The sequence below is a fragment of the Vitis riparia genome, chromosome 7 (assembly GCF_004353265.1).
Source record: "Vitis riparia cultivar Riparia Gloire de Montpellier isolate 1030 chromosome 7, EGFV_Vit.rip_1.0, whole genome shotgun sequence".
NCBI lineage: Eukaryota > Viridiplantae > Streptophyta > Magnoliopsida > Vitales > Vitaceae > Vitis > Vitis riparia.
The window spans coordinates 27,743,285-27,770,371 of record NC_048437.1 but is presented as its reverse complement, the minus strand read 5'-3'; the positions used below and the strand labels follow the sequence as shown (position 1 = coordinate 27,770,371).

The 27,087-nt window shown below is 31.5% G+C and overlaps 3 protein-coding genes and 1 pseudogene across 3 annotated transcripts in view; 2 read left to right on the top strand and 2 right to left on the bottom strand.

The window, feature by feature from the left end:
• Positions 1-255: 255 nt before the first annotated feature.
• LOC117918231 (nuclear transcription factor Y subunit B-5) lies at positions 256-742 on the top strand. Its single transcript, XM_034834737.1, has one exon. It carries the CDS (start codon positions 266-268, stop codon positions 740-742), a length of 477 nt encoding a protein of 158 aa, XP_034690628.1. The 5' UTR covers positions 256-265.
• Positions 743-3,669: 2,927 nt separating this feature from the next.
• LOC117918230 lies at positions 3,670-10,147 on the bottom strand (annotated as a pseudogene).
• Positions 10,148-13,259: 3,112 nt separating this feature from the next.
• Positions 13,260-14,514, top strand: LOC117918585. The gene is made up of 2 exons (XM_034835340.1): positions 13,260-13,600; positions 13,947-14,514. The coding sequence occupies exons 1-2, from the start codon at positions 13,294-13,296 to the stop codon at positions 14,348-14,350; spliced, it is 711 nt and encodes a 236-aa protein (XP_034691231.1). The 5' UTR covers positions 13,260-13,293; the 3' UTR covers positions 14,351-14,514.
• Positions 14,515-23,757: 9,243 nt separating this feature from the next.
• Positions 23,758-27,087, bottom strand: part of LOC117918584 (potassium transporter 5-like) — a gene marked incomplete at its 5' end in the record, with an annotated part of 29,758 nt that continues 26,428 nt past the window's right edge. The window contains 5 exons of the mRNA XM_034835339.1: positions 23,758-25,328; positions 25,419-25,673; positions 25,755-25,922; positions 26,002-26,262; positions 26,917-26,967. Of these exons, the coding sequence (XP_034691230.1) occupies positions 24,376-25,328; positions 25,419-25,673; positions 25,755-25,922; positions 26,002-26,262; positions 26,917-26,967 (1,688 nt within the window). The remainder of the gene's footprint in view (positions 25,329-25,418; positions 25,674-25,754; positions 25,923-26,001; positions 26,263-26,916; positions 26,968-27,087) is intronic.

Sequence of the window (27,087 nt, the reverse complement as noted above, 5' to 3'; positions counted from 1 at the left end):
TAGATTGCTTCCACAAACCCCCTAAGCATCCATGGTTACCTAAGAAAGGAACCTAACTCATGCCAACAATGGAAATTGCCTGCCATTGTGTCCCTCATGACAATGACCAGGTTGGCGTCATGACTCGCCACGTAATGTTGTCGAACCTTTGCCATGGACATGGTGCATATACATATAGACATGCACATACACATGTGTGTAACGTCTATATAGCAGCGACGACGTGTCTGTGTTTGACAGGATCAAGTTCTCTTTATAGATCAAGATGGTTGATGATATAGGTACTAATGCAGATAGAGACTATGATCATAAGTATAATTATGCAGGTGGAAGCAGTGTTTCGGCTGAGGATGGGATCATCAAGGAACAAGATCGATTGCTGCCGATCGCCAATGTTGGACGGATCATGAAGCAGATCCTGCCACCTAATGCAAAAATCTCCAAGGAAGCAAAAGAAACCATGCAAGAATGTGTCTCGGAGTTCATTAGCTTTGTGACTGGAGAAGCATCTGACAAGTGTCACAAGGAGAAGCGCAAGACTGTCAATGGGGACGACATTTGTTGGGCTTTGGGAACTTTAGGGTTCGATGACTATGCTGAACCGCTTAAAAGGTATTTGCATAGATATAGGGAGTTAGAAGGTGAGAAAGCTAACCAGAGTAAGGCTAGTGAAGAAAATGATGAACCTTCAAATTATAGAGATGAACCACAAGGAAGCATACAGTTTCACCTGCTCCACTGAAGTTCAATGTGCTTGAGAGGAGTAATAGCTCTCTTTCCAAGCGACTTTAGGGGCTTTGATGAAATCATCATCAAGATTATAATTTCTACTTGTAAATTATGATCTTGATGATGATGATGTGATGATATATGTTGTTGTTGATGAAAATGGCCATTCCCTTTTTGGGGTGGGAGGAGTATTTGTCTGTTTTCCTTTGTACGGGTTTAGAAATCTGGGCTTGTTTTTGCTCGACTGTTTTTAGCTTAAGGATCATGTGAAAATTGTGTCAAGCGCTAATCCTTGTATCTTCTGCTTCAAATTATGAGGTCTGTTCACTGCTGGAGGTGGTTTTACAGAATAATATGATATATTTGTATCTTGGTTTGTGATTCGGAATTTAAGCATGACATCTAGGGCTTGGTTTGAGCTTAATAATGCATTTTACTAATTTTGATCTTCCAACTAAATTAAGTAGGAGTTTATGATGAATTGGATGATTCGCTCTTAGCCTTCTTTCACACTAGAGTACTGACAATCACGAAACCACTCACCCCAATCTTCAACACTAATTACAACAATATTGAAACATATTCACTGGACATAATGCATCTTAAATTTGATTAACATAGGATTAATGATTAGGGTTTGCAATTCGTTGTTTTAGCTGGTCTCTGCTTATTTCTTGTTGATGATTATTTAGGTTTATCTTGCTCTAGTAACATCTTCCTGCTGTGAATACTGATGATTAATTAGACCTATAAAAGAAATGATTAATGGGGTAATTAGATTCCTGGGGTTTTGTTGAATCTTTTGTCAAGCCTTTTATGTAGAATGCTCATCATCAGTTCCAATTCATTTTCTTCTACCCCATGAGTGTTTTAGCAGTTTGAACTTGCTACCTTGACTCCTTGCTCAAGCATACAGCAAGCATGAGTGTGAGCCTCCAGATATCCATCAACTCTTGTGATATTCCAAGTTGCCCTAAAGGTGTCCAGAATTAGGGTTTTCTTCCAAAACCCTAGATCCAGGGACCACAGTTTAAGTGGCACTACATTACATGGTTTGTCATGAAAAACCCCATCAAGGTCTCGGTCATGTTGACATCTCCTATATTCAAATAACTTGGATCATCTTCCCACAAGTGAGGATGACTCCAATGTCTAGATCATTGGAGGTTTTGTGCAGAGATTCTTGGCTGAAAGAGACAAGGCAAAGGGAAACATCATAGATGAGAGAGAATATATATTGAATCAAGCTTTTTAGAGTTAATTTTCTTGATGGTTACAAAAGGAGGGAGAGACATTGAACGAAAACCTAGAAACTCTACTTCTTCAATGCTGTACTCTCCCTCTTTCACAGCTTGTCGACATTTGGAAATGCCAAATAACTATTAAAAACCCTCCCTTTTGTGGTAATTCTCAAATATAAAGCATGTGGTGATGAGCTCTCCATGTGACATGTAGCAGCCTGTCTCCTTGCCAGTCTGCTCTAAGACACGTGCTAGACTTGGAGCAAGGCGCATTTTCTGGAAATCATATATATATATATATATATATATATATATATATATATATATATATATATATATATATATATATATATATGAGTGAGTGTGACAGTACAGTACAATACCCAAATACAGGTTATCAACTTACCATGATGTAGGGTTTTGTCTATGTTGTAACAAGAATTAATTTCTTTGGGAATCAAGGAAATTGCACCAGATTACCATCCATATACGTATCCCCAAATTACAAAAACTTGTTTTCATATTGATGATGAAATTTTGCTATTGGGTTACAAACTAGAGCTGTTCTTTTTTTTTTTTTGCCTTTCTAAAATTAGATACTAGTTTCCATATTTTTGTGCTTTACAATCTACATATTAGAGAATTTATTACAATAGATTTTCTTTATATTTTAAAATTTTTGTAATTAGTTGTAATTTCCTATTTTTGTTGTAAAACCCTAATTCTAGGATTGTTTCCCATTTTTGTGTTTTAGGCTAATTCTAGGATTGTTTTCTATTTTTGTTGTAATTCCCTAATTTTAGGATTGTTTTCTATTTTTGTTGTAATTCCCTAATTCTGAGATTGTTTACTATTTTTGTTGTAATTCCCTAATTCTAGGATTGTTTCCTATTTTGTATTTTGGGTAATTCACGACAATGCCCTCTCTCTGTATATATATTCATTCTTAATCAATGGATTTTTTTTTTCCTATAACCAGTCTCCTCAATGGCTTCTGATGCATCCCTCTCTTCCACCAACGATCTTATCACCACCCAAAACTCCCAAGATCCTCAACATCCCCTACTTACAATCAATCTCTCCCATATCACCAAATTGTTATCTACCAATTATCTCACATGGAGCCTTCAAATCCAATCTCTTCTTGAAGGATATGATCTTCATCACTTCATTGATGGCACTCATACTCCACCACCACCACCCACCGTTTGGTCACTGGTGTTGCATCCCTAAATCTGGCATACACAACCTAGAAGCGTCAGGATTGCCTCATCTTTAGCGCTCTCCTTGGTGCTATCTCCGTTTCACTTCAACCGCTTGAATTTTCCATTGATTATGAATGAATATATATACACAAAGATGGACATTGCCGTGAGTTACCCAAAACATAAAAATAGGAAACAATACTAGAATTAGGGAATTGCAACAAAATAGGAAACAATCCTAGAATTAGGGAATTACAACAAAAATAGGAAACAATCCTATAATTAGCCCAAAACATAAAAATAGAAACAATCCTAGAATTAGGGAATTACAACCAAAATAGGAACTACAACTAATTACAAGAATTTAAAAATACAAAGAAAATCTATTGTAATGAATTAGCTAATACTACATGCTCGAGAAGAGAAGTATTGTTGCTACAATTATTTGGCTATTCTCACTAGCTTCTTCTCTATTTTGCTTAGATTTCCATATTTCAAAGCTCGTAAATTATTCCCACTTTCAGCATACGCTTGTGTGGAATATTAAACACCTTATCTGTCTATCTCAAATTCTTCTTCGGATATTGTAGTCAACATTTATCAAAACCTTATTTCCTAATCTAGAGCCTTTTTTCGCTATCACCTCAGTCTCACCAATCAAGTGCACCACGCTTGCTCGTGACACTTTGTCAATTGCTTCAATATTTTTGTCAACATCCTCTTGGCGCTTTTCTTCATCAATTCGCTTTGATTCTTTGCTCTCATTCCCGCCATTAATCAACCCATCTTGTAGCTCTCCAAAAACCATGTCTTTATTACTGTGTGTTAATGTTAGGGTCATCATCATCTCTTCTCTTATGAACTCCTTCAGTCTTTCAACCAACAATCTCTCAAAGGGCTTTCCCTCGAATCGCACATCAATGTACCCATACATCAATGTTAATGTTAATGTTAATGTTAGGGTCATCATCATCTCTTCTCTTATGAACCATTCTTCCACTAGAACCTTGCTTATGGGAAGAGACTTGATGGAGATGAAAACAAGAATTGAATGCAATGCAGACACATTTTCCATGTAACACTTGAAGATGGGTGGGATGCCATGAACAATCTCAGAATAGAAGATGGTGAATCCTCCCTTCACCATGTCAAGAGAAATCTTGTGATCCAGATCATAATAGTATTTCCTCCTATACACATCATTCCAAATGTACATTATGGTCATCAAAACTAAGGCAAAGGCCAAGGGTAGATACCCTCCTTGATCTGAACTTAGATACATAAGCTCAATGTTACCAATTATTGATGAAAATATCGGTAATCACATATATATATATATATATATATATATCGGTATTTCAATTTTACGGATATATAGGATATATCGGATATATATTGACGGATATTTTGGAAAAAAAATAGGTAGTCTAAAGTTGATCAAAACTTATGAAAATATTGAGAAAAACTCTAAAAATAATATAATAAATAATAATTGACATTTTAAAATTGTTTTATAAAAAAAAGAATTTATGTATATAATATAATTAATCATATTTGATAATAATATCGTATGCGTCCATAAAAAAATGAATTTTATAAATATATTAAATTATATAAAATATTATTTGACAATAATATTATGATATTTGATTATAATATATCTCACTTTAAAATTATAATTCATTTAATTTCAATTATATTAAATGATATAAAATAAATGATGATATATGCATAAATTTTTTTAATATTTATATTTTATATTTAATTAATATATAAATGATAGAAAAAGACAATTAAGAAAATTATAATGACAGGTTTTATATTTTTAGTGATTAATTAAATGAAATTTTAAAATAAAATAATTAAAGTTAATTTGTTTATAAAAATATTTTTTTATAATTTTACTATATATTTGTTTAGTGCATATTATTTATCAAATAGGCAGTCACTCAAGGTAAGTCACATATTATCTTTAAATACAATTTTATTTTATTTAAAAATTTAGAGTTTTACTTTTGTATCTCCCATGACTAAGAAAGTGGACAAGTCAAAATATTATTAAAAATAATTATATATTACAAGGATATTATTGTAATTTGAAAAGGATTATTTTAAATTTAAAATAATTATATATTACAAGGATATTATTGTAATTTGAAAGGATTATTTTAAATTTGTCTACCGTTCCAACCCATTGGTTTTTTTTTTTTTTTTTTCCCTTAAAAAGAAGGGAAAGATTCCAAGTTAACAAGGGCAGTTGAAATGTCCAAAAGCTATTAACATAAGCCATTGGATTCAACACTTTTGTCTACACTTTACTAGTCAAAATTGAACAATCTCATTTATTATCAATTAATTTGATTCAATTCAATTTTTTTGTAGGGTTATTTAATTAAATGGAATAAAATAATTATAGATTTATAAATCTTGTAAAAAAAAAAATTGGTCTACAAGAATACCATTTATTTTTTTTTTTGGTAAAAATAATTTTTTTTAAAAAAAAATTTATACAAAAATTATCCAAACATAAATAAAATTTATTTTAGTAATTGACTTTAAAAGTTCAAAAAGATTACCTTGTATAATTGAATCCGTGGCTTCCCGTAGTAGATAAAACAAATGTTTTTAGAATCGAATCGGATATTGAACCAAAAAAGTTATCGATTCATGGTTCACTAGTCGGACCGGTGGTCGAACTACGGTCGAATCGGTGATGTCATAAATATATAATTTATATTTTATTAATATTAAAAATAATTTTAAATACATATAATTAAAAATTAATAATATTTATAATATTATTTATTTATTTTATATAAATGTATTAACATTTTTAATTTATTAAATAAAATATATACAATATTTAAATATGAAAAGGAAATGGTAAAAATCGTATTTAAATATTAAAACATATTGAAAATGAAAAAACAAATTGTATTATGTAATTATATATATATATATATATATATGTATATATATTTATATTATTTTTTAAAATAACTTATATAGTTGTTCCTTGTTAAATTTCAATGTAAGGATGTTGTAGTAGAGTGGATAATATTCTATTGGGAAACCTTGAGGTCTATGGTTCAGGTCCACCTACTTGCAACAAAAAAAATGTGGTTTGCCAAAAAGAAAAAGAGGTGGTGGAGTTGACTCGTTCTTTTCTTAAAAGAGTCATCGGTTTAATCAGTTCAAGACCGGTCCAATTAGTAGATGGTCCAAAAAGGGGAACGGGATCAGAAAGCCCTCTGACCTACAGTTTGATAGGTTCACCCGGGTTATCGGTCCAACCGTTGGTTTAATCGGTTCGGTTTTTAAAACAATAGATAAAATTGTGACGTGCAAAGTCAAATGGACAAGAAACCTATCCTAATTCCTACCTAATAAGAAAAATTAATAATAAAGAAAGTTGTATTTAGAAACCTTGAGGTCTATGGTTCAAGTTTTCCTGCTTGCAACAAAAAATGTTGAGTTTTTCCTTACATTTCTTGATCCCACATTGGAAGTGAGAGGAAACATAAATAGATTTATAAACCTCTTCCCATCTCTTACAAATTAATTGGTTGTTGGGCCTGACCATAAGGCTCATTGCCTAATTTAATAGCCCATTTTGCCAAGAAGACTCATCATAGGAGTGGACCTTGGGTCAAGGGAAATGTGAGCTTGCCAAAAAGAAAAAGAGGTGGTGGAGTTGACCCGTTCGGTTCTTAAAGAACCGTCCAGCTCACTCGGGTCATTGGTCCAACCGCGTCCAGCTCACTCGGGTCATTGGTCCAACCGTCAGTTTAATCGGTTTGAGACCGGTCCAATTGGTAGACAATCCAAAAAAGGGAACCGAACCGTAAAGCCTCGAGACTAGTTCAATTGGTAGACAGTCCAAAAAGGGGAATTGGACCGAAAAACCCTCTGGCAAAACTTTGACATGCAAAGTCAAATGTCAAATATACAATCCTATTTTCTTTGCTCTACTACTAGTAGACAATAGACGCATCCTTATTCCTACATAATAAGAAAAATTAATAATAAAAAAGAAAGTTGAATGCATATTCCCCATAGATACACAATAAATGAGTGAAGGACGAAACCCATTTACTTTGTCAGTTAAAATCCAACTAAATTAATTTGCAGTATATATATCTACTTAATTAGTCATAAACAATTTTGAGTGATAATAAAAGATATGTTTTTTTTTTGGGAACAATTATGATTTAAGACTAATTACAGTAGATAATGGATCTAAGGTCCATATATTTAACTTAATTAATGTTAAGGACATGAAATATGAAAGACAAAAATACTCTAAAAGGAAATCAAGAAAAGTAAATTCACCTGTGGGTCTCATTTTCCAAGTTATTTGACTTTTATATATTATTTCTCTTTTTCTTTACTCTTTTGCTCTCCCGTTTTGATTTATGTCACATTTATTTCACATTTTTAATTTATTTTATAAAAATATTTTAATATTTTTCCATTTCTCTTTTTATTAAAAAAAATTGAAAAAGGAAAGCATAATAGGCATATTAATAGTTTTAGTTATATCTTTTTAAATTTTAATTTTTCTAATTTAATTTAATTTTTATATTTTATAATTGAATAAAAAATATTTATATAATTTAAATTTAGTTTTAGTTTATTTTTATTTTTCTATTAATATGACATTTAGTAATATTTTTGAAAGTAATTAATAAAACTTTCACTAAATTTTAATATTAATAATAGCATTTAAAAAATAATTTAAAGTTATATATTGAAATAAACTTTTTAAATCAAGATTTTATTTTGCATGTGAGTTTTAAAAAAAAAAACAAGTAATGTGCACTGTAGATGATACAACATAGTCACACAATATAATTTCCTTTTATACAATTTTCATATCCTTTGAGTATTTTTGGAATTACAAAAAAATCATATCCTTCAACTCAATTATAAATCTTTGTTAACCTTTAAACAGAATTTTACACTTTTTGTGGACCTTAATCCATTATCTGTTTTAACTGGCCCTAAATCACATTTTTAAAAAGGCTAAGCATAAGATGTTTTTGGTGACAAAAATTTTAATAGGAAAAGGCATTTATGATGAAAGAAAGAAACCTTTTAATCTCAAATTAACTGAAAAAGGATGATGTAAATGATGGTGGTCTTTACTTTCCTAAGTAAGAAAAGTATTTCCAAAAAATGATCATGTGAAAACAAAGATACAAGAAAAAAAAAAGCTCTTTTAATAAATTCATTAGGGAAAATAAAGCAGCAAATGAACCTAACCTGAGATGCAAGGAGTGAGGACACCATCACCAATCACCATGGAAGTGCCAAGCATTGTGGCAAACAACAGAAAGAACTTGGCAAAGTTGCTCTTCTCTAGCTTGGACTTGAGCTTTGATGCAATCTGCAGACCTTTACTAGGCAGCTCCAATCGGAAATTGGAGACTTCTCTGTCCTCAGCCTGTCGACTAGGGATCAACCCCACCTTGGCATATCGGCATATAAGAGAATACAAAGCAAATGTCCCTCCTGTGATATTCATCCAGTGTTTAAAAGAAGTGTATAAATTCTAAGCTTAATGGACTATTTTCCTTTTTTTTTGAGTTATAATGTGACCATATATTTAGGGTTGAAAGGGCAGAAAAGATTAAAAAAAAAAAAAAAAGATTCATTAGACTGAGTGCACAACTGTTGATCATTGATTAAGCACATACAGGGAAGTCTCCCTTCCCCAGTTGGAGCCTACATGGTTATTTTAATGGGTAAGTCACACAATTTGATGCTTCACAGTTGGCTTTAAAGGTGTTTTCCACTCATCTCATCAATGACCAACACTAGAAAAAATGGCACAAAAAGAAAAAGAATCAAGAAATTAATAAACCATTTTACCTTGTTGGTTGGGAAAAGTTTAAGATCAAAGTGGCATCTTTCTAATAAGAAATGATGATGGGTTCGAGCCATAAAAGAAAACCAAAAAGAAAAAGGAAAGATAGAAAAAGAAGATCAAAGTAGATTCATTCATTAAAATCAAAGGTCATTAATGATGATGAGCTCTCACCATCGCCATTATCATTGGCCTTCAAACAATCAAGACGTACTTGAAGAGAGGGATGAGGGTGAGGGTGTAGAAGATGAGAGAAAGAACCCCCAGAATATCATCATTATCTTTGACACCATCAGTGAAAGTGCTTGCATACACGTACAAGGCGAAGTTCCAATGTCCCCGTACACTATTCCAATGCTCTGAAACGCCAGGTGCAGTATCACAGACCAGTCCTTGGTATCCTTCAAAACAGAAATTCAAAAGATAAAATATATAAATTTCTTTTTCCCAGTTGCCATGCATGCAGATACATAATAACAAGAAAATGATATCAGGGAGCTATGGTGGCTTTGGCCATGGACAGTCCCGGTCTCCATGTCTAAGGAGTCCATACGACGTAGTTCTCCCCATGAGAGTTTCTTTGATTTGAGGCCTTGATCATGGGTCTCATCAGGGCTGTTTACTAGACATTTTCTATGATCTATGATCTGAAAAGGCCTTTAATCAAACTACTTTCTGGATGGTTTGCAGAAGGTGGAGAGGGGTCCATTTAAAGGCACAGAAAGGTCTGAAAAGAGTGACGAAGAAACGTGAAGTTCAAGGTGGGAGATGTTGATGGGCAACTAAATTTTATGCTTCTGGGTAGACAATGGCGCGGTTTGATTTTATGAATTAGTAAAGGGTTATGAGTGTTATTTTTACAATTTATTTTTCAAATTTAGTAGAAAACGCGTCATCTAATTGAATTTATTTCTTGATTGATCTCTGAAACACCAGGCCTTTGTGTCCAAAAATGACGTTTGCATTAGCACAAGTAGACGTGAGTCTGTGACCAGGCCTCTCTGTACAAAAATAAGACTGCAAACACTTGAGCTCAGCACAAACAGCTGATTAGGAAAGCAGAGAAAGCAGAGAGAAGCAAAGGTATCTTCAAATTTTGCCATGCTTTCATTACTTCTCATCAGCTTTAGGGACAGCTTCAGATGCTTTTGCTTTTAAAAGTAGAGAGGTTGTTCTCTGAATCTTGTTTATTTATTTATTTTTAATCTTGTTTTTAAAAGTTATAACTTCAAAACAATTGCCAAACATGTAAATTTTTTTTTTAAAGTTGTTTTCTATTTTTTAAAAACTGTTTTTAAAAATTTCAACAAATATGCTCTTAATCTTACATAATGTTTTCAATTTAAAATTGTTTTTATACTTAAATTGGACATTTGAACCAACCCCAAAGCTATTGAACCAACGGTTAGACGGGTGAAGTGCTTGGACCAGGTAATTCCATATAAACCGAATGGTTCAATTCCCCTACTCTTCCTTTCATTAAATGAGCCCAATTTAAAACCCACCTCCTCTCCCTCTTTTAAGAAAAAAAACTAAGACGCTTTCCATTTAATGATATCCAGTAAATGCCCAACCTAATCACCCCTTTATGTGTGATACCTTAATTCACATGACTTGTTGAGTTAGCAATCCACGTCCCATGTGGGATTATGATTTTAAGTGTAAGAAAAATGAATGAATTAAAACTCACATAAAGGATTTGATATTAGATAAAAGCCCAACCCAAACACCCCTTAATGTGTCATACCTTAATTGAGTTAGCAATCCACATCTCATATAGGATTTTCATGGCTTATTGAGTTAGCAATCCACATCAAGATTCATGATTTTAAGGATTTGAACTCAAGGCCTACAATCAAGCAAAACACATAGAAGGCCACTTGGGCTGCATGTACTTTATCACTTAAAATGCAAATAAAAAAAATGTATATATTTCTAAAATATTTATAATATTAAAAAATAATATAATATATTTTAAAATTAGTTAAAATTAAATAATTAATTTTTCTTCATTTTACATATATTGACATTTAAATATTATACATATTTCATTTAATAACATTCAAAATATTAATATATTTATACTTATATTTTATAATATTAAAGATAAAAAATTAATATTATTGATTAATGATTTATTTATATATATATTTGAATTTTTTATTCTTTTTAATTTTAATAATATAAATTATGTATTTATGATGTCATCGATTCGACCATTAGTTTAATTATTCAATCTTAAATCATAACTTTTTTTTTGTTTAATGACTAGTTTGATTCAAAAATATTGGATAAACACTGTATATGATATATATTTTTTTCTTTCATTAACATTTGAATATTTAATGATAACAATTTGAAGGATTTTTTACTTGATGAAAAAAAAAAAACACACACACGATAATGATAATAAGTTGAGTCAAATCATAATAAATTAAAAATTAAAAATTATAAAGTTTAAATAAACAGCAAGAAGATAAAATATATGTGAAGAATTTATTTTATAAAGATAGTTCATGGTGGCTGTGGCCATGTCTAGGGAGTCCATACGACGCAGTTTTCCCCATGAGAGTTTCTTTGATTTGAGGCCTTGATCACGGGTGTCGTCAGCGCTGTTTACAACATCTGAAGACATTTTCTATGATCTGAAAAGAGCTTTGATTAGACCGGAGGGTTTGCAGAAGGTCTGAAAAAAGTGAAGTTGAAGGTGGGAGATGTTGATGGGCATCTCCCAAATGTTTGCCTTTTGGTTTTGTGCTTATTTACCTTCCATGCCCTGCCGTCACCGTCGGTTGAAAACCGCGTGGTTTGATTTTATCAATGTTTTAAAAATCGGATCGGTCATTGAACCGGAAAAGTTACCGGTTCACGGTTCACTGGTCGAACCGCCGGTCAAACCGCTATCGAACCGGTAACGTCATAAATATATATTTTATTATTTTATATAATATAAAAAATTAAAAATTTAATAAATTCTATGTAAATTTTGACAACATCTACTTTGTTTATTGAGTAACTTGAGTTTTGTCACAAAATTTTTTACTTGTAAAAGTCATCAATTATCATATATGATATTTATAACACAATATTAGATATTATACATTCATAATGTCAATAAACTCAATATTTATCAAATAATCAAACCATTGATATCCTATAATAACCAAATTATCAAAGAGTTGTTAACTTAACACATTGTCCATAATAAATAATACAAATGTCAACCATAGGTCTACAACACTTAAATAATTACTCAAAATAAAAACATAATATGTCAATGTTTGAATATTCATGAAGATTTTTGCATACTAATAAATATAAAATTCATGTCTTCATTCATTTTGGAAATTAGAATATGGAGATTGAAAATGAGCTTTTGAAAAACCAAAAAAAAAAAAATTAAAATCATTTGAACCGGCTGGTTCCCTTAGAATCGATTGGTTCCCTCAGAACCGGCCGGTTCGTCCGGTTCACCGGTTGGACTGCCGGTTTAAACGGTCCAATCCCGGTTCGGTCTCCATCCGGTCTAATGACCGAACCGAACCGGAATGGTGACCGGTCGGCGGTCCAACCGGTCGGACCAGCCGGTCCGGTCCGGTTTTTAAAACCATGGATTTTATGAATGAGTAAACCAGATTCCGAGAGTGTTTTTTTTTACCGTTTATTGGAAAACGCGTTATCAGTAAATAAACTTGCCCATGTTAGTCCAATGATTGATATCATAAACCTATAATTTCGTCTTCAAGTTTTGCTTTTTCTAAATTTATTATATTAATTAATATTTATTTTTTGAAGATATGACTTCAAATTATATTCCTTTACAAATTTGAAAATATTTTTTGAATTAGTATATTATTAAAAATATTTTTTAATTAATATATATATATTTTAAATTCCCAATCCTACACTAAACATGATATCCCACCCTTCCTAAAATCTTCTTTCTATCATTACCATTGAACTTAAAGTGCATTTTAGAGTGATTTTAAAAAACGTTTCTAATATTTTTAATATTTAAAAGAAAACGTTTTTTTTTTTTAAAATCACTCTAAGCTTTCTTTGATTTTGCTTTCTATTTTTAAAAATAAAAATAAACATTACAATGATTCTTTTTATAATGATTAAGCTATTTATGAGAAAAACATTATTGTAGACCCCCCATAAGGACAGAGAACTGGCCTTTTTTCCATGATGAATTTTTGCTGACCATCCAGGAAACGGGGGCTGCTGTAGGCGGCCATAGGATGGGATGGAGGAGCTGCTGGTGGCGGCCAGAGAGAGACAGCTTGGAGGAGAAGCTGTCAGGGGGAAAGAAGATCTTTTCGGATTTTTTTTTTTGGGCTTTCGCAGGGGAACAGCAGCTGGAGGAGTGGAGGAGTGGCAGAGAGAAAGAAAAGGAAAAGAGGAAGAAAAGGAGAGTTTGGGGGGCTCTTCTCGGCGATTTTTTTTTCTCTCTGGAAATCAAAAAGGAGGAGGTGAGGAGAAGGAAGGGATTCAAAACCAGAAAAAAAAAGTGTTGGAGGACGAGGATACCTTGCTCAAGGAGAAACTTTCAGGTAAAATTTTCTGTGAACTCCATGTTTCTTCGTTATGACATTATTATGCTAACTTCTTCTGTTAATTCCGGGATGTGATTTGTTGGTCGGTTTGGATGTCATGGATTTGTTGGTTTATTTTGCGGAATTTATCCGTGTGCGGATGTGCTCTGTTTAACTCTATTCTGGTTTCCCTAACTCCTTCCATAAGCACCTGATGTATGAATTCATCCCTGAGCCTGATTACATAAAAATCATGCTTTGTTTCCTGTGGTTTCTCCCCTCTGTTTGTTGCTCTGTTCCTTGTTGGTTGTGGGAACGAGGTCATCGATGGCTAAGTTATTGAAACGGGGGAAGAGATTTTCAGGCGTGTGGAGACCACGTTGCACTCGCCCGCGACCACGCCGCCGTCTTGCTTCGGGAGTTCACCGCCGCCGCACTCGCCCACGATTACGCCGCCGCTGCACTCGTCCAAACACGCCGCCGCTGCACTCGTCCATGATGCCGCCGCTGCACTCGTCCAAGACGCCACCGCTGCACTCGTCCAGGACCACGCCGCCGCCGCTGCTCCGCTTTTCCCTGCGCTGCCATTGTCCGGGGCAGCGCCACCACTGCCATAGCTCGCAGCCACGCCGTCGTCTTCGTTTGGAAGGGCGAGATCCGGAGTTGTCCTCGCGCCACCAAGGCTCAGGAGCCGTCCACCCCGCCTGGAGAATCCACGCCTCGGTGCTCGTGGCTGCTGCCGCCGCGAGGAGGTGGCTGCAGATGTAGCAGCCATACGTGGGGGGAGCTAGGAAGAAGATGGAGCCCAAAGCCCATTTCTAACCCCTTAGCCCATTTCCAAGGTCCAAGGCCCATTTCCCTTTTGTTTATTCCCTTCCAGGCCCATTTTTTTTGAAATCCATGTTATTATTATTGGAAGCCATTTTTGAAGCCCAAGGCCTATTATTATTTTTATTATTATTATCATTAACTCTTATTACTATTATTATTATTATTATTATTAACCATTATTATTATTATTATTTCAATTGTTATTATTATTAATTATTATTATTATTAATCATTGTTATTATTAACTATTATTATTATTATTATTAATTGTTATTATTATTATTATTAATTATTATTATTATTAATTATTGTTATTATTAGCTATTATTATTATTATTATTAACTACTATTATTATTATTATTGATTATTATTACTATTATTATTATTATTATTGTTAACCATTATTATTATTATTATTTCAATTGTTATTATTATTAATTATTATCATTATTAATTATTATTATTATTAGCTATTATTATTATTATTATTTCAATTATTATTATTATTGACTATTATTACTATTATTATTATTATTAATTATTATTATTATTATTATTACTATTATTACCATTATTATTATTATTATTATAAGCTAAGCCCACTTCCAATTCCTAAGCCCAAACTAAAGCCCATATCCTAAACCCTTTAAACTCCAAAGCCTATTATTATTAACCCCTTTTCACACTATTATTATTATTATTATTATTGTTATCATTATTACTATTCTTATTATTTTTATTACTATTGTTATTATTATTATTATCATTATTAACGGATATTATTATTATTAATGGATATTATTATTATTAATGGACATTGTTATTATTATTATTAACGGATTTTATTATTGTTATTATTAGCGAATATTATTATTATTTTAATTCCTATTATTATTATTATCGTTATTATTATTATTATTATTATTATTAATTGATATTATTATTATTATTGTTAGCGGGTATTATTATTATTATAATTATTATTAGCGGATATTATCTTTATTAGTTATTATTATTGCTATTATTATTATCAATTGTTATTATTATTACCATTGTTATTATTATTATCATTGTCATTATTATTATTTGTTCAATTTTTCGAATCTTATTATTATTATTATTATTATTATTATTATTATTGTTAATCCAACTTTTTCAAAATCCTATTATTATTATTATCACCATGGTCATTATTATTATTAATTCAATTTCTCGAACCTTATTATTGTTATTATTATTATTGTTATTATCATTATTCTTATTATTATTAATTCCACTTTCAAAATCTTATTCTTATTTTTATTATTAATCCAACCTTTTAAAAATCTTATCATTAATCTTATTATTATTTATTATTATTAATTCCACTTTCAAAATCTTATTCTTATTTTTATTATTAATCCACCCTTTTAAAATCTTATCATTAATCTTATTATTATTATTATTATTAATTCCACTTTCTAAATCTTATTCTTATTTTTATTATTAATCCAACCTTTTAAAATCTCATCATTAATATCTTATTATTATTATTATTATTATTAATTCCACTTTCCAAAATCTTATTATTATTATTATTATTATTATTATCGTTATTATTAATTCAAACCCTCAAAACCTTATTGTTATTACTATTAATTCAACTTTTAAAATCTCATTATTATTATTGTTATCATTAATTCGACTTTCAAAATCTTGTCATCATTATTGTTATTATTATTATTATTTCAAAACCTTATTGTTATTGTAATTATCCTTATTATTATTATCATTTATTGTTATTATTATTATTATTATTATTATTATTAAAAATCTATACGCTAGCCGTTTAATTTCTTAAAGTTCATTTCTTCTTATTATTATTAAAAATCTATATTCTCGTCGTTCAATTTCCTAAAGTTCATTCCTTATTATTATTATTATTACAAATTCAATTTTCAAAATCTATATTTACCCAGTTTAATTCCCTAAAGTTCATTACTCATTTTCTTTGGCAAATTTCATTTTAATTACCGAGGCTCTAATATTTTAAATTTAACTCCAAGTAATCTAATCTTCAAATAAACTCCAGGGATCCGGTTTTCACTCGAATAGTTTTAATCCCCTTTCAGTTCCTAAATAATCTTCTGGTAAGCAATAATGAATTCTCCATAATTCCAAAACACGGGATTTGTGAGACTAGCTCATGAATGAAAAATTGGGCTTTGGTGGGGGCCCCAGGTTTGATCCTTGTTGATCATAAATCGTCGTGCTTAATATATTTTGCTTGAGTTCGTTTTGCGCCCGATATGCATAAGCTATATTTTGTATTCATCAATTGTGCACTAATTCTGTTTCTTGATAGCGCATTATGGCTCATGGCCGAGGTACGCATCCACTCCCATTCTAGTCAATCTATATTGCGTGTTTTGATTCTCATATTGTGCATGATTTAGGTGGGTATCCATTGACTTTCCCGTTGATTACCATGATTGCTTCATTTTATTAGTAGAGACCCGACTTTAGGGACTTAAAGGGGTGCTACGGTCGCTACCGTACCTTCCCGATAAGTAACCTGACCCCCGAACCCGATCTGGTTTTTCACAGACCACCTTTTCCGAAACAAGGAGTCACACTTAGGGTTTTTCTTTCTTATTTTGTTTACCCTTTTAAAAATAAAACAAAAATAAGTGGCGACTCCACTGTCATTTTTAACCAATATAAAATCATTTTTAAAGTAAAATCGAGCTCGCCATCGAGTGGGAAACGCATGAGCCGAAATGCGGGGTCCACAATTATATTTATAATTTTTTGCATCATTATTTTTCTTCTATTATCACATACATTTAATGAATAAAATTAGATTTAATTAGACTAAAAATTCCTTTTACAATGATTTTAAAAAATATTTCTAATCTTTCATATTTGACTATATTTGATTGCACATTAACATATACCCAAAATTTATTATTTAAAAATAAGTAATAAATTTGAGACGAGCACAACCCTACCCTTGATTGTGGCAAAGACCACATACTCCCTTCTCGCTATTGCCACATTTTAGAAAGTTGAGAGGTGTCCAACAAAAGACGATGAGTGAATTGTAATGGGGTGAAAATATAGGTAATCACAGATATATTGGTACTTCGATTTTATAAATATATTGACGGATAATTTGGAAAAAAATATCAATAGGCCTAAAATTGATCAAAATTTATAAAAATATAAGAAAAATTTTATAAAAATGTAATTAGAAGTATAATAGATATTTTCAAGTTGTTTTATTAAATAATTTGATATATGTATTAATAATATCATATGCATCAATAAAAATATAAATTTTATAAATATACATTTATCATAGTCACGTGTTACACGTATTTTTTTTTATATATTAGGAAAAATCGATGATTCATTACGAAATATCGTCGATTTTTTAAGATTTTTCCCGAAATTTTACTAGAACAATATTTCTTTACTAGATATTGTTTCTATAACCTTCGATACACAATATATCACCCATATATCTCAATATTTTCTTCCATGAAATATGCATGGGAGAGTAGTGCTCCATGAACTTTCCATGGGGTGAAAATTATGAAGCATCACGTGCAGATCCATCATAGTCACATGTTTCATGTATTGTCACATGTTTCATGTATTCTTTCTGCATCATCACAGATTACAGGAAGCCTAGGGTTGACCCTCAGATGGATTGCATATATCCATAGGTCTTGTTTGGAAAATATAATATATAAAAAATCACAACAATCCGGAGTTTAAAAAATACAAATCTAAGTAGCTTTTTAAAAATAATTAGCATGTTAACATTTTATACACTTTGGTCAAAGATACAATCTTTATCTTTAATAATTCGGATAGTATCTTTTAACAATATAAGTTCTCTCTTTGACAATTTTAAGTACCATCTATTTTATGATTATAGAAAAGTTCAATGAACACAACATAAAAATAAAAATAAAATAAAAAGTAAAAATAAATAAAATAAAAAATAAAAAGATAAAATTATTGATCTTTCTCATCCACTTGATAGAAAAAGAAATTGGTTATTGCTCCTTTATATTATAGAGATAGAATTCTTGTCAAATTCATGAACTAACATAATGTCTAATTCCTTTTCGTAATGGAAAAGACGCTCTTTCTCTCATCAAAGTAGAGAACATTGGTTATTGCTCATTTACATTCATAGAGATAGAATTCTTCAGAATTCATTAACTAATATAATGTTTAATTCTTTTCCAAAATGGAAATGGTGGATTGAAATATAATGCCAAAATTATCAAATAAAATACATCATCGCCCCTCAATCTCTCTCATCCCTTTGATAGAAGAGAAAATTAGAATTCATTAACTAATGTATATAATCTCTAATCCTTTATTGAAATAGAATGACGGGTTGTACCCAATGATAAAAATTTATGAAAATATATAAAAAAAACCTTATAAAAATGTAATTAGAAGTATAATAGATATTTTAAAATTGTTTTGTTGAAAATTTTAATATATGTATAATATGATTTATCATATTTGATGATAATATCATATACATCAATAAAAAAAATATGAATTTTATAAGTGTATATTTATTATTAAATTATATTAAATATTATTTCATAATAATATTATGATATTTAATTATAATATGTCTAATTTGAAATATATGTAATATTAAAATTATGATCTATTTAATTCAATTATATAAAATAATATAAAATAAATTATGATATATGCATAGTTGTGATATTTAACAATAATGTTTATAATTTGAAAACATACTTTACGCATTATCATTTAATTTGGATGTATTTAATGACAAAAAAATATTGATAATTTGTATAAGTATTTTTTATTTTAAAATTTTGCTAATTTTATTCAAAAATGTATATTTATTTTATATATAATTATTATATAAAAGTCACAATCACAAAAAAAAAAAAAAATTATTTATAGTAATTTTATTATGATTAATATATATATATATATATATATATATATATATATATATATATATATATATATATATATATATATATATATATATATATATATATACACATAATATACATAAAATGTATATATTTTTTCAAATGAACCATGATTGGTCTGCTGGTGTTGGCCGGTGAGGAAACATGAGCGAGTGGTCAGAGTATCAATGCCAAAATTGCCAAATAAAATATGTCACCACCTCTTTGTCGGGCTTTTTTAACTTTTGCGGCAATTTTAAAAAATTATAATTAAAAAATGGTAGTTGTGAAAATATTGATAGATTTATGGCAGTTTTGGCCACATGAAAGGTGTCTTTTGAAGAGACACCTTCCACAATTTTCAAAATCATGAAAGAATTGAATTTAAGCGTGTCTCTTCAAAAGATACCTTCTACAATTTCAAAAAATTTGATTTATATTAAAGGTGTCTCTTAAAAAAAAACATTTTTCTCGTGGCAAAAAATCCAATATGCATTAAAGGTGTCTCTTGAAGAGACACTTTCCACAATTTGACAAATTTGAATGTTTTATGAATTTGATTTTAAAGTTAAAGATGTCTCTCTTCAATGTATGAAAATTGTGAAAAATGTCTCTTCAATAGACACTTTCAATATAAACCCAATTTTTTTAAAATAATGAAAGGTGTCTCTTCAAGAGACACCTTCAATATAATTCCATTTTTTGAGAATTGTGAAATGTGTTAAAAAATATTGGGTTTATACTAAAAGTGCTTGTTCAAGAGACACCTTCCATAATTACAAAAAAAAATGGAATTATGTTCGAACGTCTTTCATAATTTTTAAAAATTTGGGTTTATACTGAAGTGTCTCTTAAAGAGACACTTTCCACAATTTTTCAGTGAAAATTTCGAATTTTGAAAAGGGACATTCTACAATTCCCAAAAAATAAAATTATACTAAATGTGTCTCTTCAAGATACACTTTCCACAATTTTCATTATTTGTTAAAAAATTTCGCTTTATACTGACACTTTCCACAATTTCCATACATAGTAGAAAATTTCGAATTTATACTGACACCTTCCATAAAAGACAAAAAAAAAATAATTCTATCTCTTAATTAGTATTACCTACCGTACAACCAAATGTTTAAAGTTTATCACCTGTATACATTATAATCAATATTTTGCCAAATAAAAAGATAGTATTTTTAATTTTGCCAAATAATAACCTGAAGATGTCTCTTATTTATTTTTAATTTTAACAAATAAAAAGATAGCATTTTTTATTTTTTATTTTAACAAATAAAAAGTTAGTATATCCATTTTGCCCAGTAAAGAATCTCCTTGGATTTGAATTTGAATTTAAATTTGAATTTCAATTCTTGCAAGTACTAATCTAATAAGGTTATTATTTTTTATTTTTTTGCAACCCCCGTTTGATTCCCAAGAAAATCCACCCCCCATTCGCTTTCCGGGAAAATTCAACCTCTTTTGATTTTCGAGGAAATCCATGCAAAACCCCCAACAAAAACAAACAAAAAAAATGTCTTTTTTTTTTGCTCTGTGCTTTCTTGATTTGTTTTAGGGTCTCTTTGCTTTTGTGCCATTGGATTTAAATTTCACAAACCTTAAATCCACGATTTTTGAGCCAGGTTGAAAAACACAACTTTTCCCCTCAAATCATGATCAGATTACCAAATAGCATTTATGTTTTTTTATAAAAAAAAAATGGACAGATTTTGTATCCTGTGTGCAGGCTGGACTGGTAGGAAATATTGGGAAATTTATTTTTTTTTTAACTTTCCCACACTTTCTTGGCAACCAAACAGAATCACAACAAGACGAACCACAAAAAAATTAAAACTTTCTCCATAATTTTTAGTCTACTCAGTTTCATTGTAAAAAAAAACGAAAACTTTATTTTTTTTACAACTTTCCCACACTTTCTCGGTGACCAAACACAACCACACCACCAAATATAACCACAAAACTTACAAAAAACATTGGGGGCAATGGTTTCTCAGATTTGTACTTCACTTCCTTCCTATTGGTGTTGAGGCAAGGATCTCCACCCCATGATCAGCGTGCAGGATAATGGGTTTTCGGGCAGAGGAGTTTTGATGGAAGGGAAATGGAAATGGGGGAATGGGTTTTCATATCTCATCCTACGTGTTCAAAAGTGCCGTAGAATTGGAATTATTTTCCTTAGCAGTACATTTATCAAGAATCCCCTCTTTCTCCACCTCTCTCTCTCTCTCATGACTCTAACCTCAGGGAATATTCTTACACCAATACTTGACCAATGAGTAGTTGTTTCCATAAATTATTACGTAGCAATAATAATGAGGCCTTGTTGGTAATACATTGGGTTCATCTACAATAATACAACTAATGAGAACAAATGACACATGAGAGTAAAAGCCAAATTTGGCTGAGCTTTTGACAGGATTGAGACATAAGTTTTGATACTACTAAGCATTTTTCCATTCAGAAAGCACTGAGATTAACCCAATACGAAAGAGAACAAAATTGTAAATGGGTAGAGATGTAAGTCTTTGATTTGGTGGTGGGGGTGAAGCTGGGCAGCTATCAAGACTTCCAATTGTGTGCATATGTTATCTTGGAATCAATACCTTTTGTGGCATTGAAGGGCAGTGGAGGTGACCTTTTTGGTATTCAAATGAGTACCATGTTTGTTTAACATTACATCCACATGGACCACTGCTCCTCAAATTTGTGGTCCATGAAGATGGGGGTGGGTTCATAGGATGCAAAATTTCATTCATTTTCAACTGGGACTAGTATAAATATTGTCCATTTTGGATAACTAGCCCTCGTGCACTATAAAATGTGTCTACTAAACGTTTCACCCCTTATAAATTTCATAAGCTTTTCTCCCCCATGCTTAGGTTATCATGGTCCCCCTCCAAAGAAAAATGTGTATGTGAAGACATCTTAGGGTGACAATTATTATCATACACCTAACATCACAAAAATTCAACTAGTTGCCCTTACTTTTTTCAGGCGATATTCAGAGGTTCCCCCATACCCCTTTCTAATCCAGTGATATCTACTGCAGGAGATAAAGGGCCCAAAAGAGACTTTTAAGTGCCTAAGAGTGACAATACTTGGATGCTTTTTGCAGTAATCGGCCGAGTTGTATCCGCCTCGAACCTTTCCACACCAAGTCCGATACCCGGTACCATCTTCAACACAGACCCAACTAAGAACCGGTTAAACTAGATTGCCTTGAGATTCTGAGTGGACTCAAGTTGAAATTACGAGTTCAATCTTTTAAGATCTAAATATTCTTATATTAAACCAATTTTTTTTTTCTTTTCAAATCATAATAAAAGGCAACAAAAACTGAGAAATCTCTAATAAATATGAGAGTTTCTCTTAAAAATAATTTTTTTTTCAAGACCCATAACCGTGAAGGATAAGAAGAAGAAAGAAAGCTTCGTGTTAGTGATGTAGTTTGTGTTGCATGTTGGTGTTGCCTCTCCTTGCTCGATCTCCATAGTGTTGTTTGGCTGTGTATTAAAGAGAGGCTTTTGCCTCTGCAAACTGGGTATCTTATGGTGTGAGTAAGTGATGTTTGAGATTGAGAATTAAAGAAAATGACTTAATGTATTGTCTTATATAAAAATGATTTATTATTTCAAAGGTTCATGTAATTGCGTCATTTTACCTTATATGCTAATTGCATTTGGAATTGGAAATTTGAAAATTAGTATTTTATATATTAAATACGATATGAATTACTTTAATTTAGGTAATATATTATTTTACATGGTAATGATATTATATAAGGTGTATTACTTTATATGTTAATTTATTATTAATAATTTAAGAAATTATTTCATTTATTATTATGTCAATAGTTTATTATTAAGTTTATTAGTTTTTTAATTCATTTAATTATATTAAAAATTATTTTTATATTTTTTGATCTTCTTAAGTATCTTATTTTGCATATAGCTTGAATGCCAACGATACTGCGATTTTGAATCATGATTCTAGAAAACTACCAAATATACATTTATTTGATATTAAGAACAGCGATGGCTACGCCATGTCTCAGTTTTTAATTCTCATTCATACTAGGTTCTCGGATGCTTACAACAAAGCCCATTTGTTAGGCTGCATAAGCCAAACATAAGATATTGTGTTGAACTGGGTAACAATTATTGCACTTTTCTGAACAAACCTTTGCTTTCTAGCATCTAATAATTCATTAAAACATGTGTTCAAACCATGGGGGTGTCCATTGGCAGAAACAAACAGTTGATATTGTATGGCAAAGACATATATTCATGTCAACAACGGAGTATCTGTTTCATGTTACAACCAGCTACACCAAAATCAAAGTGACTTCTTCATTAGCACTGCATTCCATCAAAATAAAAATTACAGCGTCCTCAAGGTTTTCTTTGACAATTTACAAAATCTGCACCATGCTGAGGGGAAAAATGGTGCATACAGTGGACAAAAACCTATTGCCAAAATTTTTTTGACTTCATAATCTTTTCCATCCCTTGTTTGCTGGACCAGCAAAATATAAGTGGTTGCATATACGATCTCTTAATCATAGCTTCCAGTTCCAGTCAAAGTTCTATTGTTGCAAAATGACCTTACTTCGTTTTGGCATTTCTTTGGAGCCTGTCAAAAATTGGATTTCCTACTAGTTCTTTAGCTGAAGGCCACCAAACTGGATCTGGATCCAGCATTGCCTGGTAGGATTATCAATAAATCAACCATATAGTGCAAGATCATCTTAACTACGGGCTTCAAAATAGCATAAAAAGAAAATTATGAAATGACAGTAAAAGTTATCTTTTGATATAAGGGAGTGTCTGCAGGCAATTCAAGAATGAATTCTAACCACCACTGGAATGATATCCAGTCACCAACTTCACTACAAACTTCATTCTTGTAACTAAGTCTTCCGTGTTGAATTTTGGCTATACATGCTTGATACTAATGAGACGGCTGATCATCTCCTTCCCCATGTTTCAAAGCTCATAAATCATTCCCACTTTCAGCATACGTTTGTGTGGAATGTCAAACACACTCTCTGCCTGTCTCAAATTCTTCTTCAATATATTATAGCCAACATTTATCAAGACCTTCTTTCCTAATCCGGAGCCCTTATCCGCCATCACCTCAGTCTCACCGATCAAGTGCACCACACCCGCTTGTGCCGCTCTATCAATTGCTTCAATATCTTTGTCAACATTCTCTTGGCGCCTTTCTTCATCCTCTTGGAGCCTTTCTTCATCAATTTCCTTTGATTCTTCGCCCTCATTCTCAACATTAATCAACCTATCTTGCAGCTCTCCAGAATCCATGTCTCCAGTGTGTTCTCTTATGAACTCCTTCAATCTTTCAACCAGTAATCTCTCAAAAGGGTCTTCCTCGAATCGCATGTCGGTGTACCCGTACCTCACCACACACTGGAACACATAAATATCATCTGGGTCTACCCTGCGGAAGAGGAATCGTTCTTCCACTGGAACCTTGCTTATGGGGAGAGACTTGATTGAGACGAAAACAAGAACTGAATGCAATGCAGGCACATTTTCCATGTAATGCTTGAAGATGGGCGGGATGCCATGAACAAGCTCAGAGTAGAAGATGGCCAATCCTGGTATTCTACTAAAGTTTGTGCTCCCTACTAATTCCTTCACCACCTCAGGAGAAATCTTGTGATCCAGATCATAATAGTATTTCCTCCGGTACACATCATTCCAAATGTACATTATGGTCATCAGAACTAAGGCAAAGGCCAAGGGTAGATACCCTCCTTGATCAAACTTGTAGAGGACTGAACTTAGATACAGAAGCTCAATGCTACCAATGACCACAACATATGAGATCACTAGTAGTATATGGGTTTTCCATATCATGATCATCACAAGAACCAGAAATGATGAGGTGAGGGTCATCACGAACACCACCGCAATCCCTACACCAACAAAGACTCGCAATCATGATCATTTTGAAACATCACTAAGCTCGAGAAAAGCTGAAAATATGAAAGATGTGGGTAGATTACCATATGCATTTCCGATCTTTGTGGTAGTCTTAAACCCTACAGTGACCCCTACACAAGCCAGCATGAGAAGGTAATTGACCTCAGGAATGTACACTTGCCCTTCATACTTAGTCGATGTGTGCACAATCTTCACTCGAGGAAAGCACCCTAGTGAGAGAGACTGCTGGATAATGGAGAAAGTCCCAGATATCATAGCTTGACTGGCAATGATCGACGCTGACACAGCCACAACAAACATCGGCCAGTACAGACCATCTGCACCGGAGAAACCCCACCTCAACCAATAAAATAACTACCAAGAAGACAGAAAACAAACTCTAAAGCCAGAATGCTCACGTGGTATGGACTTGAAGAAAAGGTCAGCAACATCCTGATGGTGTTTCCGGAGAAAGGAGGCTTGTCCAGTATATGCCAATACAAGAGCTGGGTATGTGACAGCGCACATACTTATTTGAATTGATCGAACTGTGAAGTGGCCAACATCAGCAAACAGCGCCTCCGTCCCTGCATTTTCCCGAAAACAATCTGAGAATTTTCTCAAGTTAATGATGGAGGAGAATTGATTATTGATCCACATCCAAACCTGTTATGGAGAGGACGGCCCCACCAAGGGAAATCCAGGCTTCTTTCTTGTTCCTTCTAAAGTAATTGACGATGTACTTGGGATTAATGGCTTTAACAACTGTTGGATCGAACTTGATGAAGTTGTAGACCCCAATGCCGCTAATTAACGCGAACCAAACACAGATTATTGGAGCAAAACTGTATCCAACTTTGTCAGTTCCAAATCTTTGAACCATGAAAAGACACACCAAGATGGCTACTGATATCCAAACAATCCTATCTGTGTCCAAGAAAAAAATTATTTAAGTTAGAATCATTATTTAAATAAAATTATTTAACTTTGTCAGTTCCAAATCTTTGAACCATGAAATAAAATTTATTTACTTTTTTCAACTGAGGAAAAAAATAAAATAAAGAAAGAATGGTCAACAATATGATTATATATAACAATTAAAAAAAAATGATGATGGAAATTTTTATCGTATTTAATAATTTAAACTTTTACCTTACTATCAGTCACGATTAAGAGGACAATTCAAAATATTATTAAGAATAATTATACGAGGATTATTTTAAATTTGCCAACAGTGCAAACCCATTATTTTATTTATTTTCTTTTTCCTTAAAGAGGGTAAAGATTCTAAATTAATAAGCCATTGGATTCAACACTTTTGTCTACACTTTACTAGTCAAAATTGGACAATCTGATTTTTATCAATTAATTTGGTTCAATTCAATTTTTTTTGTAGAATAAAATAATTATAGATTTACAAATCTTAAAAAAAAAAAAAAAAAAAAAAGTGACCTACAAAAATACCATTCCATTTTATTTTTTTTGAAAAAATAATTTTTTTAAAAAATTATATAAAAATTATCCAAATGCTAAATAAAAAAATTATTTTAGTAGTTGATTTTAAAAGTTGAGAAAGATTACCTTGTGTCATTGAATCTGTGACTTCCTTGATGCCACCCACAGCAGATAAAACTGTAACATGTAAAGTCAAATGTCAAATATACAATAAAAGACGGAATTACGAAACCCATTTTCTTTGTCAACAAAAATTAATAATAAAGAAGAAAGTTGAATGCATATTCCGCCATATAC

Bases quoted from the DNA above. Each gene is read 5' to 3' on its own strand.
- LOC117918231 (XM_034834737.1), top strand. From the start codon at position 266: ATGGTTGATGATATAGGTACTAATGCAGATAGAGACTATGATCATAAG.
- LOC117918585 (XM_034835340.1), top strand. From the start codon at position 13,294: ATGGAGGAGCTGCTGGTGGCGGCCAGAGAGAGACAGCTTGGAGGAGAA. The intron at 13,601-13,946 runs GTAAAATTTTCT...AGAGATTTTCAG, and splicing joins GCTCAAGGAGAAACTTTCAG to GCGTGTGGAGACCACGTTGC.